This window comes from Anastrepha obliqua, chromosome 1, assembly GCF_027943255.1.
Source record: "Anastrepha obliqua isolate idAnaObli1 chromosome 1, idAnaObli1_1.0, whole genome shotgun sequence".
Classification (NCBI taxonomy): domain Eukaryota; kingdom Metazoa; phylum Arthropoda; class Insecta; order Diptera; family Tephritidae; genus Anastrepha; species Anastrepha obliqua.
The window spans coordinates 42183928-42206388 of record NC_072892.1 but is presented as its reverse complement, the minus strand read 5'-3'; the positions used below and the strand labels follow the sequence as shown (position 1 = coordinate 42206388).

The 22461-nt window shown below is 37.7% G+C and overlaps 1 protein-coding gene across 1 annotated transcript; it reads left to right on the top strand.

Moving 5' to 3' along the window:
* The first annotated feature begins 1797 nt into the window (after nucleotides 1-1797).
* On the top strand, nucleotides 1798-21342 carry LOC129235657 (probable cytochrome P450 313b1). The gene is made up of 7 exons (XM_054869612.1): nucleotides 1798-2246; nucleotides 13659-13856; nucleotides 14146-14334; nucleotides 14429-14498; nucleotides 16529-16655; nucleotides 16823-17143; nucleotides 19699-21342. Exons 1-7 carry the CDS (start codon nucleotides 2081-2083, stop codon nucleotides 20287-20289), a joined length of 1662 nt encoding a protein of 553 aa, XP_054725587.1. The 5' UTR covers nucleotides 1798-2080; the 3' UTR covers nucleotides 20290-21342.
* The last annotated feature ends 1119 nt before the right edge of the window (nucleotides 21343-22461 follow it).

Here is a 22461-nt window from a genome sequence, read left to right as displayed (position 1 = left end):
ACAATGCCGAGAGAAAAAATCTTTTTGCTTTACAACAAATTCTCTATTAGTGATATAGTTTTGCAGCAAGAGGTGTACATTCGTAGGCAGTAAACTAGTAATTTTGTGAATTAGGCCGCGGTGCCATACCTTATCGAATGCTTGTGCTACGTCTAAGAACAGTGCAGTGCAGTACTGATTTTTCTCATTAAATGTTTTAAATTTTGTTGAAAAGTTGTTGAATTTTTTTTTTTTTGCAAAATGTATGAAACTTATATTTACATGGTTTTCGTAGGAGATTGCATCATATTTTTATAAGAAATTATTAAAATTAAATATATAAAAAAAATATTATAATTAAATTGAAAAAGCATACGCGAAATTTTTCTAAAAATTCTGATTAAAGAGTTCAATAGTTTGTTGAAAATGTGTTGATTCTTTTTTTAATTTGCGCAAACTTTGAATCTTGGATTTATATGGGTTTTTTGGAGAATAAATCATATTTTTATGAAAAAGTTATTAAAATTAAATGTATAAAAAAATTATTTCAATTGAATAAAAAAGAAATGCAATGAGCTACAACCCTTCATACATGAAATTTTTCTATAAATTCTTATTAAAAGGATTCGATATTTTGTTGAAAATTTGTTGATTTTTTTTTTAATTTCCGTAAAGTTTTAAACTTATCTTTTTATGGTTAATGAAGAAGAATGAACCAGAGTTTTGTGAAAAATTTATTGAAACGAAATAATATAATAAATATATAAATAGTCAAAACTCGTTAATAAATCTTTGTACTATAGTTAATGAACGCACTGTATTTTTTTTAATTTACGAAACCGTTAGCAAGTAAATTCTTTGTTGCTCGCTCATTTTTTACTTCCAGTATTTTTATGATTTTTTTTTTTTTTTGCTTTGTTAAACGATCGCTTGTCACCTCCGTCACCATATTCCTCCTTCCAAAAACAAACTATAAACCATATTTTGACATCTCAGACACACACATCCCCGTCCACATACATTCAATAATTGTCATCTCGTGCGAAGCAACGCCAAAGCGTACAAACAACAATGCTTCGCATACAAAGTGCCGCATTTGCGTGTGAATACGTGAGTAATTAGCGCCCAGAATGTGCGCATAGAAATTATCACGAGTACACAACTAAACATACCACCTAAAGCACACACATTTGGTAAATTGCACTTTAAGCGTATTTTAAGCGTAAATGCTAAGCGCTACAAAGTGGCATGTGGCTTAGCAGACGTTTGACCGCCAAATACTTGGAAATATAGTAAATACCCGTACACGCGGCTAAACGGTTGAAAAGCAAATATTCGTTTGTGATCACTGCAAGTACTTCATAAGTACATCATCCATTAAAACATTTTTTTAGAAAAAAAGCTAGACAAACGCCTTTCTGAAAACCAAAAAAAGAAAAAAAAACATATATGAAGAGATGACGAAAAATGGTAATAAATGCAAGAAACAAAACCGCAACGCAACAACAACGAACTTGCGAAATGACTTACGTAAAAAACTTTACCAAAATGGAAAAAACAATTTGTTGGAACATTCAATTGTAGCGCCTAAAATATAGGCACAAATAATAACCACCTAAAGCTGACAATTAACAGTTCGTCAGTGCAATTGATGACAGCAGAGTTTCATGCCTGCACACGAGTACATATTTGTATGTACGCCTTTTATTTCCTCTGTGTAAGCCAATACGACGCAATAATTTTTTATTTCGAATTTGCTGCAATAAAAAAATTCACCACATCTAGGAAGAGCTCCTCAGTTGGCGTGAAACAGTCGATTCAAACGGTTTAGTTAATCAGTTGCGTTACGCTTGTGCATTAGCCAATTATACGAGTTACGAGTATAGCTGCAGACAAACGCGCGTGTGTGTGTGTGCTCCGCTTTCGGTTTGGACAAATTATGCGTTCTTCAAATTCGTTTTGATACGGTGTTTCTAATTGTTACAAATTGACATCCCATTGGGCCATCCTCTTCGCCCAAACGCTATAAAATCGCACACAAGTAACACAATTACTTGGCAGCATACTTACATCGCAACCTGTTGCCTGCATTCGCTTGCCCATGGCAATGGAAAATGCTGTCTTCTATGCCTTGGCCACTTGGCTACTGTTGTTATGGATTTACTTTTTGTGGTCACGTAGGCATTTTTATCGTGTTGCTTGGCAATTGCCCGGCCCCATGGGCTTGCCATTCATTGGACTGGGACTGCAAATGATGCATCCGGAGAGTAAGTGTACTGCTGTTAAGCCAGTGAAATGAGTTGTGCAGGATTTGGGTAGGATTTAGGAATTTCTGCAATTTGACTTTTACTGAAAGTCCCAGTTGAGATTTCAACTTAAATTCAAATTAAATTCTATTTATGTACATAAATGTAAATTTTTAAAATTCCTGAAATTATTCGTAATTAAATGTTTGAGTTTCATGCATACATATGCTGGGATTTGCGGTCACAGAAGTGTTTAATAAGTGTGCAAGCGGACTTGAAATAGATTGTGGCAGGTTGAAAAAAAATCATTTGAAGTAAGGAATATAAATGTGGCGCAAAATTGATGATCCATTTTTGTTTGTTAGTACCTTTTTTACTAAATAAAAAACTGATTTTGAGTGATGAAAAAGTTTATTTTGACCTTTACGCGCTCCATTGCTTATCTGTCTAGTTCACAAGTGTCAAATATGATTGACGTACGACGCCGTTTACAAAAGTTATAAATCTTTCGACACGATGATTAATTTTGTGCCACCCGGTATAATTGGAGCTTACACCCTTTTTGGATGTAGGCCTGCAAATCGGGCCACCTCCGAATGGCAGATGGTTCTTGTATATGTGTACATTAGGGCGGGTCAATTTTGGATGGAACTATTTTTTCCGACTTTGCTCCTTGCAGATTCGAATTCTACATAAAATTCTACCAATTTTCGGTTGAAAAATATAGCATCACAAAAATTCAAGAAATTGCATAAAATTATTATCAAGTTCAACCAAACCAAAAATCTTGTAATTCAAAGTGCCAAGCTTTGTAAGAATTCACAAAAATTTTTAAAATTTCACAAAATTATTATCAAAATTTTAAATTAGAATTTCTAAAAAAATTCTGAGTATGTGCTATAACTCAATTTTAATACAACAAAGTGACAGTTTAAAGTGCCTTAAAAGTCGGGTCGTTTTTTGCAAATTTTTTTGTATTGAACGTTGAGCATTTTCTCCCCATATGAAGCACATATTTGGAAGTCTTTCACAAGTATAAGTATATTGAGGAAAACTCTCAACGTCGCATGAAAAAAGGTATTTTTTGATATACATGTATACTTTTTTTTCATCCGTCATTATTATATCATTCTCTGACATAAGGCTCATATATCAATCAATGTCTGGTCATAGCGACATTGTTCGGAAAGCCTGTGTGCATTATGATTTGCGTTCTTTGAATCTCACTGATCCTATAAAAGTCGGTGATTACTCATTAATCCAAAAACACTAGACATTAGATTATTCTTTTCGTCACTTTCGTTTTCAATTTGATAATTAGAGCGTCTGGTCATAGCGACATTGCGGGAAACGGCGCGGGGGATGAGCTGGTGATACATGGGACCTGTGAGGTAGTTTCCCCTTGAAAGGAGAGAGCAGAAATCTACTCTCTACTACGGTTTGCTACTGGAAAGATGGGCGTCAACTAAGGGCAAGTACATAAACTTGTAAGGTCGCGATATGCTTCTGACCACGTGTAGATCAAAGACGTTCGAGGGATCTTCTGAGGTTGACAACATTACAGTTTCGTGAGTGTCCTCGCAAGACCCTTGCCTCGAGGTATTTATGCTGTGAGACTTGGAATTGTTTCGAGTACTTTTTGTATCACCTGGTTTAGGCGTCCTGGATCTATCTTCTTTGCTACGCCTGCATATATTGTATCAGGCCTTGATATTAAAAATCTGATCAACTTCATCAGCAACATAAAGCGGTTAACACAGCTGCAGCTCAGTCATCGTTCGTAATCTTCAAATACTCAACCCACTCCTCTCCCTCCCCACCTCCTTCTCTCTTCCCTTTCGTCCTATCGGTTTCATCCACCTTACCTGCTTTGCAATGGTAACACATAAGATGAATTTGATTTCTTCACCCAAGTGTGCCCACTTTTTGGGCAGCAATTTTAACGTAGTCTAACCTATTGGTTCTTTAAATAATAAAAAAAAGGTATGAAAACAAAGTTTGAATAAAAAAACGATGCATAATGCTTCATATTAAGCTTCAAATTAACTTCGTATTATTTAAACACAGCTATAGGCCGTTGCTACTACTTATTTTTTGTTTTTGTTATGTTGTTATACTCTTCATATGAACGTATGTGAATTTTCAAAGGAAAAAGCAAGTATCGTGCAGTGATTGAGTTTTTATTTTTGTAAGGTTTAAAATCAAAGAAAATTTATAAATGAATGGTGAGAGTATATAAGGACTTTTCGCCGTCATTTAATACAGAAGAAAGACGGTTTACTGAAACTAAATGAGGTCGTACAAGCCTTGAAGACGATTCACGTCAAGGGCGCCCAAAAACAGCAACAACACCAGAAATCGTAGGAAAAATCGTATTGAAAATCGCCGAGTGATTGAAAGAGATTTAGTAGAAGCCTTAGGTATCTCATGGGTAATTTTTTTTTGTGAAGGATTTTTAAATCAAAATATCAGAAACATCTCAAAGGTGCCCTCACACCAATGGTATGTGGGGCACGCTTCCATTAATACTATAACAATCCTCCCACCTCGGCTTATTCTACCCAGTTTTATAAATTGTAAGTGCGACAGTGTAAGTGCGTAGGAATATTTTTCACAAAATAACCTTTAAAGCTGAGTAAAGCAAATCAAAAACTCCATAATTACTCTGGTTTAAAAATATCTAATGATATCAAATATCATACAAAATCTGACGCTTTTTTCTGCCACGTAGTTTTCGAAATATCCCCAAATAAAAGTTTTAAATTACAAAGGTAGATCACAAAAATATTTAATATCTTTATTAATTTAACATTTAATATTTATTATTGTCATTAAAACTTAGCGTTTACATAAAATGTGCCGGGTTTTTTAAGCGCTTGAGAGTTTAAAATGATAATACAAATCAGAAATACTGTTGAAATGAATTTGTTTATTATAATCTAGTAGATAAGTTCACGGCGTTTACTTTTTGAACATAACATATCGCACTTGTTACGTTAAAGCGTAACAACTCAAAATGAAAAGGAAAAGAGTAACAACTCAAAAATGTGTTATTTTAGCGCAACTACTAAGCAAATAAGAATGAAACAACCGTTATATTGTTTTTAATGATATTTTCGTGCAATTACATATTTTTTTCCTTGTAATACCTATATTATTAATATTTACGGAAACAGTTTTTCGTCTCTACTGAAAATGTTCAGATTTTGAGTTGTTACGCTTTAACGTAACAAGTGCGATATGTTCCCTATGAGTTATATGCTGCATTCGATCAGTCCAACTTTTTCCAATAAATTTGGCCATATGGTGGCAATGGCGGCTTGAATATTGCAATAAATCGATTGTAAAGCGCACTGTAAGGCAAGTTGTGGCGTCTTGTTGGAACCAAACGTCATCCATGTTCGCTGATTAATTTTTGGAAACAATATTCAGTCAGCATTGCACGGTAGCGCTCGCCATTCACCGAAAGCAATAGGGATGTCACCAGTGCTTATACTTCCACAACTTGGAAGCCTTCGTTACAGGATTTTTTTTTTTTTTTTGGTGGGTGAGATAGGGTTCAAAATGCCTTCGCACTTACAGCGACCGTCGTCTACTGCATCCTGTGGTGTGACCACTAAAACGATCCCTCCTCTCCTTCTGGGGAGACATCCTTCCTGGAACTGCTTCCCAGAGAGGCATCCATAAAGGTCCAATTCTATTTACCCACGTCTGGGTCCACCATATTTGTAGCCAGTTTTCATGCTATAGGCTCGTCTTCTTGTGTCTCTATCTGTGCGGCTTCACTTTGTTGCACTGTGTCGAGGTCAATCTTTTTTTTCGTAGTACGTTCTCGATGTATTTCTTTACCGCGTACCAGCTGTCCCCACGTTCGAGCATTTGTCTGATTATGTTGCTCGGTGCGATGTCGCCAATCTGCTCCCTCAGAGCATTTCTTTCCGCGAGCCATCTTTCACAACTAAAAAACGTGTGTTCGGCGTCATCGCTCAGCGCTTCGCAGTATATGCACTTGGAATCGGTTATCTTGCCCATGCGGTATAGGTAACTCCGGAAGTATCCGTGGCCCGAGAGGAACTGAGTTAAGAAGTAGTTCACTTCTCCGAAATTTCTTTGGACCCATTTGTCAATTGATGGAATAAGTTTCGCAGTCCATCTGCCCCTCGGTTCAGTGCCCCATCGGCTTTGCCACCGAAGCATGGTTTGGCGTCTCCGTTCTGGGAAGCTAGTGATGACGTGTTTCTTCTTGAAGTCCCACGCATCCATTCGCTCCCGGACCATGAGGTCGATGGGTATCTGACCGCTGATCACGAAAATTGTAGCGCCTGAGACAGTGCGGTAGGCTGAGGAAACTCTGAGTGTCCCTGTCTGTTGCACAGCCTTCAGTGCTTTGCGCTTGGCTTTGCAGTTTAGCACAATTCCCCATACTTCGCTGCCGTACAGGAGAATTGAGCTTGTGACCGCCATAATTAGCTTTCTTTTACTCTGTGTTGGCCCACCGATGTTTGCCATTAATCTACTTAGCATACCCGTGACCTTTGCTGCTTTGGTAGCCACATCCTGTATCTGGGCCCAGAAAGTAAGACTGCAGTCAAGTTGAATACCTAAGTATTTTACTACTTTTTGGATCACTTAGGACGTGTCACCTATTTGCATGCTGACCTTGAGTGGCATGTAACCTCGTGTCATAAGGATGACTTCGGTTTTATGTTTGGAGAGTTCCAGGCCGTGGTGCTCAAGCCATATTTGCGTCCTTATCATGACTTGGTTCAGTTTCCTTCTAGCGTCCTCAGTGTCCCGAGCTGGTATGACCGCCACTATGTATATTGTCCGCGTATCCCACTAAATATGTATCTTCTAGCATTTCTATGCTCAATATCTCATCGTAGCTTAGATTTCAGAGATCGGGACCGAGAATAAATCCTTGAGCTGCGCCAGACGTTATAGCTTTTTTTCTCCGACCATCTGGTGTGTCGTACAGCAGTTCGCGCTCGCTCAGGTAGCTCTGAAGAATCCTTAGTAGGTATGCAGGTATTCGAAACCTTTCTCGTAGTGCCTTTGTAATATCTGTCCATCGTAGACTGTTAAGGGCGTTTCGTACATCAAGCGTTGCCAGGACGGTGATGCGGTTCGGGTAGTGGCGTCTGCGTTGAGCGCTGCTTACTACCTCCTCTATTGCGCCAAGGATTGATTTCCCGGCGCTGTCCAGCATGCAAAGCGGACGCCAAGCTGACAGTTGCGCTGGGCACCCCTACCCTTACGAATCAGCATCAGCTTCTGTATTTTCCACAGCTTAGGGAAGATGCTTTGAGTATCACATCTGGTCGACTTTCAGCCACAAGTTTGAGTGCTTCAGCTGGAATACCATCTGGACCTGGAACTTTGTTACTTTTGAGGCTTCTTGCCGCGGTTTTGAGCTCTTCCTCGGTGAAGAGTGGGAGCATCTCGTCACCTTAAGAGTCTTGGTCCCCGCACAGCATAGGGTGCGTGGGGAACAGTCTGTCCACTATTTTGCTGATTGCATCACTGTCTAGATGTACGGCTGTGGAGTTGGAGTTTAGCTTCCCCGCTACAATTTTATAGCCCAGACCCCAAGGGTTGCTATTTAGGTCCCTTCGGAGTTCCTCCAATTTTGCCTTCTTACTGGCGATGATTGCTTGCTTCAGCGTTTTTCGGGATTGTCTGAAATTAGCAGCTTCCGCCTCTGCTTCTCTGCTTCGTCTGGCTCTGGTGTACCTTCTTCTATTATGGAAGCAGGTTCTTCTGAGCTCTGCGATTTTTGACGTCCACCAGTACACAGGTCGTCTTCTTGAGCGTAACCCCGCGCGGGGGCGCCTATGCGTCACAGCTTTTGGCTATGCCTTGGACCAATGAACGAATGAGTGAAATTTACGCTAAAATAGTTGCCGGAAATACCTATAATTGTATGCTTAAAAAAATCATTTTTAATTCTCAAATAATTTGTTTAGCTTAGGTCTCTTACGTAAATTACGAAAAAGTTATTTATTTCTTTATTTCTGAATGTATTTTGGTTTATTTTGTATAAACGCCGTTGCTTGGTGTAAAAGAAATAATTAAATTTAAATATAAACAAATGCTTTATGTCTGTTATTCTAAATCTTGTTTTCCTATACCTATTTCTTCCACATAGTTTTTTCTTGTTTACCCAATCCAAGTGATATTATTGATTTTGTCGTGGTGTTTGACTCTATATTTTCTTTTCAAAAACATTTAAATTAGACCAAAATCATATTCTGTACTTAAAAGTAAGTTGGACGTTTTACTTCAGACTTTGTAGATCCATATACTGATCCTAAGGCTGTTATATACCTCTCTGGGGCGTTCGAACCTGGAATACGCCGTCTTTATTTGGAGGCCATATTAGGCTTTGAAAGGATGCATAGCCTGGCAACATTGACTTGGAACAATGAAACACTGTCAGTCGATTGGAACACAGCAGTAGTATTCCCCAATCAGGCCTATTACAATAAAGACAATAAAATAAACTGGAAAAACTATCATGGGATTTCCGCGAGATTTCTCAGACAAACTAAACAGAATAGTGATGATGACTTAGAACGAAACTGTATTAAAATTGATGATACAAGACAATAAATCTAAATCTTTCAGAATGAAAACATTATGCTATGCCATCAGTGTAGCAAGTAACGCAAAAATGACTGGACACATTTTAAACACAACTACCCAATTATTCGCATAAATGGTATGTCATCCATTTGTCATGAACATGCACGTCCTATCCAAAAGCTATGCGGAATTGCAGCTGGTAGAATTGGTCTTAAAATCAACGAAGACAAGACTAAATATTTGACTATACCCAAACAAAATAAGCCAAGATCAGACAAACTGAAAATTGGCGATTTTTCTTTTGAAATCGTGGAATCCCTTACTTACTTAGGCTTCAAACTGAGAATTCAATCAGCTAACAAATCGTATGCATCACTCTTCAAATCGAAATTAAAAAACCATCATTAGACCAATCTTATGCTTTGGAGCTGAATCGTGGACGCGAATTAAAGCAAATAAAGTAAAACTGCAAGTCTTGGAACGAAATTACTCTGAAAAATGTTTGGAGCAATGAAAGATCACGGGAAGTGGCGTATAAGGTGAAACGACAAGCTAGGCTAAATGACGAAAATGAAATACGTTTCATCAAAGCGCAACGGTTAAGATGGCTTGTTCATATAACAAGACGAGCGCGTAGAGGAAAACCGAGATCAAGATGGGCCGACGAACTAGAGAAGGACATCAATAAACTTGGGATAAGGAATTGGAAAAATGCAGCAGGCCAAAGCTCACAAGAGTAATAGTGCCCATATAAGATGAAGATTACTATGCTTCTCATGTTAGTAGGCTTGAACGTCTCCGAAAGCCTGTGCGCATTATGATTTACGTTCTTTGAATCTCACTGATCCTATTAAAGTCGGTGATTACTCATTAATACAAAAACACTAGGCATTGGATTATTCTTTTCGTCACTTTCGTTTTCGATTTGATAATTAGAGCGATTGACTCCCCATCGCTACTCGGAAAAATTAATTTCAATATTCCTCAGCAAAGCATACGAAATCAAGATATTTTCTGGTTTGGGATGGTTAGAACTAATTATGCTTCTTTCGCTTTCAAATCATACTGACCTAAATTTTTCTGTCACACTGCAAATATTACTAAATGAATAGGTTAACTAGATTCTAAGTACTCTCTAATATTTTTTCTCAGTAAACTATAAGAAATATTACATTTTCTTTCATTTGAAACATGTAAATTGTAAGTAGAATTTATTTTTGATTGAATTATTTAGAATTAATCAGTTTTTCATAGTCAATAAGAAATACAGCATTAGATTATTAAATGAATAAAAAAATAAATAAATACATAAACGCTTTTTATTGTTACTAAAAAAATAAGAAAAACTTTGAGCGGATGTGGTTTTCAGAAATAATCAAAAAAAGTTGATTTTTGATCAAAAAAAATTAAAATTGTTTCTTTCCAATAATTGTTTTAACACGCTCTAGTCCTTTAATGATTTTTTTTTTGCAGAAATATTCCGGCTTCTAATTTACTTTTCCGTTTTATTGCTTACATTTGAATTCGTGAAATGTTAAATTTAATTTACCCCAAAAAATTTCAAAAAAAATTGTATGGAAATGCTAAAAAGAACCGAAGTTATTGCAGCTCCAAAAAGTCTATTCCATAATTTTCAACATTGGTAGGTAGATAGGTTAAATGGCAAGAATACCACGAGTATACTACAAGTAAGTAGCACTAGAGTGCCGTTTGTAGACCACTACCAAACTTAAAGGAAGAAAAAACATCTACAGGCATCCACTGTTGTTAATGTAGTGAGGTGAGGTTCTTCTGTACAACCCCCCTTGTACAGAAGTCTAAGCTTCTTCGCATGAGTTCTGATCACGGCATGTGTTTGGAAATTAAATGACGGAGGATCCCGAGCACTTTAAGCGCCCTGCTTCTGTCGTACTGAGGTCAAAATGTTTTTGAGAGAGCGCACGATAAGATAGATTTCCATCTGCCTTGCGCTTTTTTAAAAAAGAAATTGTGCAGTTTCCCTTTAACAACGGTCAAGAGGGCATCGATGTTTGAGATGAGGGCAACTAAAATCGATTCTGTCGGCGCCTTCCTGGCAAACTCATCGTCAATTTCATTTCCTTCTATGTTTTTATGCCCTGGAATCCAGATAAGAGAAATGTTTTCTACACGTTCGAGACGTTTGATCTCCTCTTTACAGGAGTTGAACAACATGATGACGATAGCGCGTTGACTATCTGCTTGACTATCGGAAAAGATATTATTGTGTCCCTCCTAACAGCGATCCCTAAACATTTTGTATGCCTACAGAATCACGAAGACCTCTGCTTGAAAAACCCTAACAATATTTATATCAATAAGTTAATCAATTATATATTCTCCGTTGCTGTTTACAATCTCTTCCCACCTCTCGACCAATTTGCTTATGCCGTTCCGACAAAAATCGCCTGGTCTGGTGTCAAAGAAGTTGTTGCGCCAGTTTTTAAGCACAGTTTGTTAACGAAGGTAATGTCCTTATATGGTTTGCAGGGAGCGGAAAAGATGGTAATCGATCGGTACAAGGTCCGAAGAATACGGCAGATGCTGAAGTACCTCCCATTCGAGCTCTTAGAGTGCGGCTTTGACTACTGTGCAACATGTGGCCTGGATTTTTCGTGTATTAGTATGGCCTGACCATGTCGATCAGGTCTTTTCCGTTGAATAGATTCATTCAGTGCGTGTAGCTGAGCAATGTAAAGTTCCTCGTTCACCGTGGCATTCTTTCGAGCACCATGCCCTCCTGATCCCACCCACTCATTTCTTTGCCTCTTATTGATGTATGGGCACCATTTCTCAATTAGCGTGACGATTCGGCACAAAAAGCGCTGTTTATGACCGCGTGTTGTTCAATGGCGGGCGAGATACTGAAAAGCAATTTGAAGGCGACTTTCTTTGTTTCTTTCGTTGTGCTCGTGAGGCACTCAGACCTCAAATTTTTGGTAAATCCCATTGAATGAAGGTGATTGAGAAACGTTTTATGATCGCAGTGAATTTTTTCTGCCAATTCACTACTGGCTTGGCTACCATTCTCCTTCAAAAGTGATTTGAGACGTTCTTCATTAAATTTCGAAAGCCTTCGGCTGCGAGACGTGTTATTGACGTCAAAGTCGCCATTTTTAAACTTTTCAAGCCATTTCCTTGATATAGACTCGCCTATGACACCTTCTCCATACATGTCGCAATTGTTCCGGGTTGCTTGGGCAGCTTTTTGACCTCGATGAAAAGCAAAGAAGAGCGGGTGTCGAAAATGCAAATTATGGTAATTTTTTTCATTTTACTTCTTATTCCTCTGAAACCTTTAGATAAACCAACTTTTAGAAGAATTGATGAAAATATACTTGAATTACTTTATACGGACTCGCTCAAAATAAATAAAATAAATAGAAAACAACAATTGTTTCGAAAACTGCAAAACCATTGTCATAAATATATTTAATTGTCGTAAATGAAAAACCATTATCATAAGGAGGGAAGGTCTATTTTGAATGCGATAGAATAGATTTAGAATCAATAAATCAAGATTTTAAAAGTTATAAACAAATTCACCTTACTTTTTGATCACAGCTTAAATACTAAACAGCATTACTAAGAAAACTTATCAAAGCCTGTGTGCCCATTATTATGCATACGAGGTGTGTTCAAAAAGTACCGCGAATTTGGTTTTTTTTTTCAAAAATTATTTATTTATTCATTAATAGCTATTTTGTCCCCTTCAAAGTAATCCCATGAGATATTATGCACTTGCGCACGTTTTTTCCAATCTTCAAATCATTTTTTTTTTGTTCAGCTCCTCCTTCGATGCCGTCTTTATCTTGTCAATCGAAGCGTAGCGTCGTCCTTTCATAGGCCTTTTCAATCTCGGGAACAAGAAAAAATCACAGGGGGCCGGATCTGGGGAATACGGTGGCTGTGGCATCATTGCGCATAACTTGCAGGTAATATTCCTTATTGACCGTTTTACCCTGTGGCAAGAACTCATGATGCACAACGTACGTGCAATCGAAGAGAACGGTAAGCAAAACTTTTACATTCGACCGAACTTGGCGCGCTTGATTCGGTCTTGTTTCGTGCGGCAGCTTCATTGAGATGATTGAGCTTTGGTTTCCACGTCATAACCATAAACCCATGATTCGTCACCAGTTATGACCCTCTAGAGCAAATTTGGGTCGTCGCGGACAGAGTCCAACATCGCATTAGCAATGTTCATGCGATGCTGCTTTTGGTATAAATTAAGCAGTTTTGGTACGAATTTCGCGCCGACCCGTCTCATGCCCAAAGCATAGAAAAAAATCGAATATCACGAGAAAATCGATATATCCAGGTCCTCAGCAATTTCTCTAACGGCGATTCAACGATTGGCCAATACCATTTTCTTCACTTCGTTCACATCTGCTTGGCCTTCTGAGAACATTTTGTACCACCGATAAACGTTGCTTTGGTCCGAAGTAGCTTCTCCGTATGACACAGCCATCATTCGGAAGGCATCCGCGCACTTAATTTCGTTTTTCACACAAAATTTGATATAGGTTCTTTGATCCTTTGAATAAGTAAAAATCGAGGACGAGCCGAAACACGTGCAAGCAAAGCAGCTGTCAACAATTAACTGAACTCGTCGGCATGAGTGAGAGACATGAGTACCAACATATCGCCACAAAAAAATCGAAATTCGAATATGCGTAACCTGCAAAAATTCAAAATTCGCGATACTTTTTGAACACACCTCGTATTTACTTCCACTAGCTTTTTAGAAACAATAGTAATTCTTTATTATTTTATTGTATTACTTACTTTACCAAGTTTCCTCACCGTTTATGCTCTTTTTACATCCAGCTTTTCTACAATATATGGAACGCATATCGAAGTGCTATGCAACACCATTTATCTCGTGGATGGGTACAAGTTGCTTCCTGTACGTTAATGACCCGGAAACAGTCGAAACGATTTTCAACTCACCCCACTGCACTAACAAAGGCGAATTTTATCGCTTCATGGCAGCGGCAATTGGCGATGGACTCTTCACATCCAGTTGTGAGTATAAAAAAACTACATAAACTCACACATAGACACGCATATTAACTCAAAGTAAATGTTGCGCTGAAGGCAACACTTGGCCTTTGCTGATTGGTATTACGTGCCATTTTGAGCATTATTTGTGAATTTGATTTGGGTCTGGCATAGAATGTGTCAAAGTCATGTTCTAGTAAGACTCAATTCAAACATCCACATACACAAATATTCGTATCTTTAAGTATTCACATAAGTATTCATTAGTCGTTTTCATGCTGTCCACTTGCATTCATTATGCTCGCCCTTTTAGCTCCCCGCTGGAATAAGCATCGGCGTCTCATCAATCCGGCTTTTAGTCGCCAAATCATCAACAACTTTTTACCCATTTTCAATGCCGAAGCTGATCTGATGCTAAGCAAATTTGCAGCTTTGGCCTCTACCGATACGCCGTTGGAGATCTACGAAATATTAAAACGCAATGTATTGGAGGCAGCATGTCGTGAGTGTTGTAATTAGCAATTTCTAATGCTTAGTGAAGCGTTAAACTCATTTTATTCTCTGTCTTTGTTGTTTAACTATTTGTGCACGAATAGAAACCACAATGGGTAAACGCATGAGTTTTGAAAATGAAGGCTCTGCGCATATCTTCGAAGCATACAAAGGGTAAGCGATAATAGCGTAAGTCTATATGTAATACAGTGTGGAACAAAATTTATTCTCGAAATAGTGTGCAAAAAATCAGTATTAGTATATTTTTTGGCAAGAAAAATTTGATCCCCATAAGCACGGTGGCGTATGAGTAATTTTACTGTCATACATTTTAGTTCCAATTACTTCTTTTTGTTTTTGGAGAATGAAAAGGTTTAAAATGCCGAATGCATCGTGAAAGCTACCGTCGCAGTAACGGAGGCTGAAAACTTCCCCTCGTTTGGATCCGTCGCGAACAAAGAGAAAGTTATAAACAAAAAGCTTTCCTCTACCAGCTCACAACATTTCAAACGGTTTTTTTTTTGTTTTTTGTTTTGAATGAATAAATGAGTAACTAAATAAATGGGACTTACGCTTATGAATCATACATTTTATTCCCCTCGAATAAAGGTAGGTAATTTTTAGGAGCACCTTGATTTAACTAGACTTTCTGGGTTCAGTTGAAGTTGTATATGGGATGACACATGGCTGGTCAGCCCTGCCAAGGTTCTCAAAGTATCTGAAGCTGAACCTGGCGTTTACATTATCCGACCAAGGGCTGGTCATTCGAACTTATTATGGAATAATCTTTCGTTATCTCTTACGTACATTTTACATAAAGACCCCGCTACTCCAATTCTGTTGTGATAAGAAGCGAATAAGTCTTTCAGTTAGGCCAACAATAGTCCGCAAATCACTTTTGCCAGCGGCAATAAAACTTAAGAACTACCGCTTTCGTAAGTAGTCTATATATTTCTATGGCGAAATTCGGCTTATTGTTATGTTCTGTTAAGTTTTATTATGTTATGCAACATAATAGTTGTTTTTAGTTATTTTCTGCCAAATTTTGTTATGCTATGTTAAGTTCTGTTATGTTATTTTATTAAGATCGTTAAGATCAGTCACATTATGTTTTGTTATGCTACGTTATTGTTTGTTATGTTTTGTTATACATGTGTATGTGTGGATATAGAATATCCCATAATACCAGAGTGTGCTTTTACGCGAAGAGATTTATATAGAGCTTTCGGATAACCAATTTAACGTAGAGATTTATCAATAGGAGTTGCGTTTGTTTCAGTATCGATCCAACGACAGTAGAGTCTGGACTCGGAATGAACCCGAATACATTCTAACCAAGTGCTACCGTATTCACTGAAAACCTATACTTTGTGTGACTTTTTATTTGGCCGGGGTCTTGTATTACACGACTAACTTTGCTAGCAGTGCTAATGTTAGTTCCTAAATGAAAATACAGTGGCGACGTTCCAAGCAGCATTTGCAACTTTGCTGACCAGGAAACTCCATTCGAGTATAAATCACCACATGTTACTACCAAAATCCCCACAATGTATTCACATTTATCAATTCAAAACAGCACCTACCTGCCGTTTTGGCAGAAGCAAATGAGCTGACTATTTACATAAAGACAGTAACCACTCATTCCAAGTAACTCACACTGATCACCAAACTTATATACTTTGATCAGTTTTTCCTGTATATATAGTGAAAACACCCCCTCGGTTTTAACCAGTGATTGTGTGTTGAGTTCATTAGTTTCAATAAAAATAGCATAAACATCCAGGGCCTTTTAAAGAGTTACAGCGAGTGTTCACTGAGTAATTTTGCCCCATATTTTAAATCAAATAAAGTAAATGAAACGAAAAGAAATCGCCAAATCTGTAAGTTATTTTAGTATCGAACAAAGTTCTTCCCAATTTGGTCATTAAACAGTTTTCCCATAAATATATTTTTAACACGAAAATCTCTGCATGCGACCCACAGTAATTTTATTGAAATGTCTGTATTGTCAACTCAATTGTTTCGTACAATTCCAACTCATTTGCCAGCTCTGCTTGAAGTGTCTTCTCAAAACTTTGCCTTTTATCTGCATTAAACGCCCACATACGTACACATACACACATATGTATACACACTTTAAACACTCATACGCAATTTCTTATTTTATTTTCTTTTTCAACACTTCTTTTGTTAAACACATACAGCGTCACTGAGGTGTGTGTGCGTCGCATGCTGACGCCATGGCTTTATCCGGATATGCTCTATCGCCGCTCGGCGCTGTTTGTGCGCCAGCAGCAGGTTGTTCATGTGCTTTTCAGCTTCATTGAAAGTGTAAGTACACACAAACCCACAAACATATACATTCTGATATTTGTGTACATAGTCGTGCTTGGTGTCTGCACATCACCCATTAAAGTGATTTTCTTTTGATGCTTGCGGCTAATTTCTTTTAATACTTTTTTCTTTACTTGCTTCCCTACTTTCATGCGCCTTCACAGCTGCTGCAGCTCAAAAATAATAAATCTGTTGCAAACGGCATGGAACAGCAACAACAAGAGCAAAAACACTCAACTATTAATGGAAATGAAAGTGAAAATTGTGCCAGGACTGCGAATGTAAATGTGAATGAGAATGGGAAAATGAATGGGAAAGTGAATATGAAAGTGAATGTGGCTGCATTAACGGATGCGGATGCAGATGGTTCAGCGACCATACGGAAGTCCAAAGCTATCTTTGTGGAGCAAGTACGTTCACATGTCGAACAAGGTCAATTGTCGTGGGACGATGTGCGGGCGGAGGCGAATGTCATCATAGCGGCGGTGAGTAGAGCGGAAAAATGCACTTAGTGAAATTTTTTTAAAACATATCATATACTTAGTTCTGCCATAAGTTCTGTTACCAGTTATGTCCGTTATAGATATGAAATTATAATACTTTTTAATGACGTTAGTTTTATTTAATCATGTAAATACTAAAACAAAATTTAATTTTCATTGGAAATGATCCCAATTTGCTTTCACACAAACCTTCAAATGATTAGACTATTCAGCTATTGCAGCACGCACAGTTTCCACGGATATTGACGTCGCTGCTCGAACTGCTGATTGTTTGAGACTCTCCAAGTTTCTATAAGGTCTTCAACAGGCCATGTTCTCCAATTCTGAAGGCTAATGGAATCAGATCGGAACTTCCAGATGCCCAATATTCTGCAGCTATGAGCCCTGGAATATTGGTTTTTAGCCACTGCTGAGTGGTTTTTGTCTTATGGGCTGGAGCAGAATCTTGCTGGACGTTCTCCATTGGAGAGAGTACTGTTCAACTGCGTCACCATGCCTTCTAAGACCTCCCGGTCTTAATCCCTTTTTCGCAGAAATAAAGAGATGTACCCCCATTACAAGACACTCACCACCAAACCATTACGCAGACTGGATAGTAGCTATACTGAACCCTTGGAACAACATTTTTTACGTCTTTAAAAGTTTTAGCATAGATTCCGTTACTTCGCTTATAAAAACTTCTACAGCGGAAGTTTTCCCATCTGGGAAAAAAGTGCCGTTGACCGCGTGCCACCGAAAGGAGAACCAAAGTTGCATCCAAACTAACAGGTCCAAAGTGAAAGAACAAATGCTTGATAGCGAAGTCCTTTAATACATGATTAGGCAATTTCAATCTACAACAGATCCAGCCGAGAATAGAACTAAATTCCTAATAGATGGACTACAAGGAGCTTGCGGCGCTTCCATGCCCAAGCGAGTTGTACGTAAACACATATATCCGTGCTACTGGTGGAACGAGAGCATCAAGCTACTAATCAAATTGCCTCCGCGATAACTCTGAAGCTGGAGAGAGTGCAGTATACTGTCCGCATTAAGGATCAACCCTATTCAAAGCTATATTTGATATTGCAGCAGTAGATATTACAGACTATCGCTGCCGGTATATATGTATAATTTTTCGATATTTGACCAAACTACTCCTCCATTTGGAGTGCTGCAATTGGAGGACCGCCCCGAACGGCAAATGGCTTTTTACGAGGAGCTTTCTTATGATACAAATACACTCGAAGGTTTGCCAGGTTTAGTCTCAAATTCTTAGACACTTCAAGTTTTTTTTCCACATGGACGGACCAGTGTACACTACCCAAATTGGGTTCTTCTCAACTTTATAAGTTGAGATTCTCCACTTTATAAGTTGAGAATCGGGCAGGGTATAACATTTGGCGAGAAATTCCAGTGAACCTGTTCCCGGATAGTTGGAAGTTATTGCAGAAGTTTTCTAAGATTAGCTCTTCGAGAAACGTAAAATTTGGTTTCCGTATCACTACTGTATTTTGCAAACGAAAGTAGCCACTGCCAAGGAAGTAGTCGATTGGATTTGGATTGGCACTTAATATCCTGTAAACACTCATTCTAAAAGCCAAGCGGCAATCGCGGTGCCAAACTCTCCTATAGTGAGTTGAAAATTGCTCGAATAACACCGACCTTTCTTTTCAGTCGCAACTGATATGGGCACCAGCTGACACATAGGGCCTTTCATCGTACACGGTTCTGAGATGTTGTTTTACGCCATTTCATATAATGTAGGCATCTGCTAGGTCATGCAACATCGACCTTCTTCTATTTAGTATTAGAAGAACCGCGACCTCTGCTCCCTTGCGGGCTCCAGTCCAGTGCCATTCTCGTTATGTTATCTGGTGGTTTTCTAAGCATGTGACCAATCCATCGCAACTTTCTGCGTTTAATTAAGCAGCCCACCCCATGAAAATTCAAACGCGGAAAATGGCGATAGATTGGCTTAGCAGATTTTTTTATATACATATAATCCACTCTTGGAAAGATAGGCCTCGAATCAGCATTGCGAGTGCTGAGCAAGTACAATGAAATACCGGATTGCAAAGTTCTTTCGATCATCCGTGGACCAAAAGTATGCGTAGAAACTTCTAAAACCAATAGTGGAAATTGGAAATTCATACGATTCATTGGAAATTCATACAACAAAACCCAACACAACCTGGCATCTCTTTTGCAGCAGCTGCTTGTAGAAGGACGTGGTGGAATCATTTAAGCAACTACACCTCTACAGTCTGCTTTTGTGACACTGAGACTCTTACATTTTGGCTCTTCTTTTATATACACTCCTTGGCCCAATCAGGCTTGGATATTTGTTGTCTATGAAATTAAAAGCAACAATTTATCAAACCTTTTGGAATTGTTTCCAATTCCCGTTTGAAGTCACCAGCTCGTCATCGAATTTTGAGATAGCTATCAGTATAGAAATAAACTTCTTGTATAGTTATTTTAAATAATAAATTTTATTTATTAATTCTTTTTAAACTATTCACTACTTAACCTCTTCCTCCTTCTCTCACCCACAGACCTTTGAAACTACCTCTACTGCTTTATATATCGTATGCCTGTGTCTGGCGATGCACCCCGACTACCAAGAAAAGGTTTATGAAGAACTAAGCGCCCTTTTTCCGGAAGACAAATCACCCGAGATCGATAATACGCATCTTGAAAAAATGCCTTACACCGAAATGGTAATCAATGAGGCACTACGTCTCTACTCTCCCGTACCGATGGTGTTGCGTAGTGCTGCCGATGGCTTTCGGCTACGCAACGATGTTATAATACCACGTGGCACACAAATTGGCATCGACATTTACAATATGCAACGCGACGAACGCATTTGGGGAAGCGCAGCGAAGCAATTCAAACCAGAGGCGCATTTCGGGCCATATGCGACCAATCGGCATGCCTTCGCTTTCATACCATTCACAAAGGGGCTACGCATGTGCATTGGCTATCGGTATGCCTTGATGTTGATGAAGGTATTCGTGGCAAAGATATTCAGGCAATATCGTATAAAAACCGCTGCAACGCTGGATCAGTTGATCGTTAAGGGCACCATATCGCTGAAGTTAGCAGAGTATCCGTTATGTCAATTAGAGGCGCGTAGTAGTTAAGCGGGTGGTGGGGTGGGTAATTTCAATTAATTAAAGTAATAAAGGAGCAAAAAGGGCCCGGGAAATTAAAAATATCTCTTTTAATGGTTTTTTTTTTTTTTTGTATTTTTAATTTATTTTCCTTTAGTTTTAATCAAAATTGGTAAAATTTTTGTTATTTTTAATAGTCACAAGCTGCTTTTTCTTACTTCTATGTACTCACATATTTGCGCTTAGCGTTTAATTTTTCACATAATTTACTTAATTACTTTTCAAATGTAATTTTTTTTATGTTTTATTTTTGTATTTCTTTTTTATTTTTTTGTTGTCGGAATTTGTTTGAGGATGTATATTACAATGATCGGGGTCAAGTGTATGCGTGTGAGTGTGTGTATGTGGATTAGTGAGTGCACAGTTTTTCAATCTGTAATTTTTTTGTTTTTGCTTTTGCTTTGCTTTTTGATTAACTATAACTTGTTAATGCTTTTAGTTTGAATTTCAAAATATTCAAGTAAGTATATCGATTATTTTTTTTTTTTTACTTTAGCTAGTGTTGGTAAATCTTTCAATTTCACTACTTTGATTGACTTAGTTTTTAGTAATATTTTATATAATTATGAGTCAATATGTATGAATGTACGTATATCATATTGCTTAGCCGCATTTTTAAGCAAATATTTTTATTTGAATTTTTTCTTTTCTGGTTTTATAATAATTATTGTATATTACTGGTGTATCTAAAAATAAATTGTTTTTATCATTTTGAAAGGAAAAAAGTTGTGGATTCAGTTTTGTTTCATTTTGTAGATACTTCATTGGGTTTAAATTGTATCGTCGAATAAAATGGAAACCAATTTTCATACAATTAGTGATAAATGATTAGTTGTGCTGAATTCGAGAATATTTTATTTTTTCATTTTATTTTAAATATTTTATTTAAAGTAAAGACATTTTCAAGCTCTTTATTATGCTTCACATACATTTATGTATATATGTTTGGGCGGGTCGATTTAAAAATCGCTTATTGCTCTGTGAAAATCGTATTTTAGGGATCAAAATAAGAAACTTTGCCGAAGGAACCATACCTCTAAAACGAATTCTGATGTGCCCCAATTTGGGTCGAACTTTTGGGTAGGGGCAAATTTTGAAAAATCCCACTTTAACCCATTTAGATTGCTCCAATCGAGTCCAAATGTATGACCGACCCCCACTAACTTTGGACGGCCGATCCACGCATGCCAGTGGCACACCCCCTGGAACTCCCCTGGGGGGTTCCCCATACAATCATTTCAAAATATCACCATTTTTGGCCTTTACATGAACAAATCAGCTAAATGGCTATGTTTTTTCTTTATTTTTATTTATTTATAATAATATTTATTATTTATTTATAATATCTATTTTTTCTCTTAAGAAATTTATTTAGTCAGAACATATGTAAATGAAAAAATTAATTTAAGTGAGTTATAGAAAAGAAACTAAAAAGTTCGACCCAAATTGGGGGACATCAGAATTCGTTTTAGAGGTATGATTCTTTCGGCAAAGTTTCTTATTTTGATCCCTAGAATATGATTTTCACAGAGCAATGGGCGATTTTTTTGCCTCCCCACAAATCGACCCGGGCTAATATATATGTATGAATTTGTTACGTATAAAACACTTTTCTTGAAATATTTTATTTTGTAATACTTCGACTATGCAATAATAAAATACGGGATTTTAGAAGCAAGTCTAGTACGAAGTGTCTGCTACCCGAACAATCATAAAAGAAGTTCGTACACTTAAGTTTGGTTAGACAAGTTAAAGAGTTCAGGCGAAGGCCACAGAGTCCTTAAACTATACCAAGCACTGGCAAATCCAGTCAGCACTTCTAACAAGCCTGTAGCTGAATTGTCCAAGTCCTAAGAAATTTAGAGCACTTTCTTGAAAATGCAGAGGATTTGCACGGAGAGTATGGAATAAATTCTGTCTCTTTCTCATCTAGAAAGCTTTTTCAGAAATCGCTACTTAACGTCCATAAGGACAAAGGTCAATTGTCACTTTAGTGTTGAGTGTTTTTTAGCTGCATGAGAACTATGGATATCGATAACTCTGGTTTGACAGGTGAGAATGGCAAACTGGGTTGAGATTTCTATTCAGTTAAATTTGGCAAGTGCAACCGCCGTAGCCGAATGAGTTGGTGTGTGACTACCA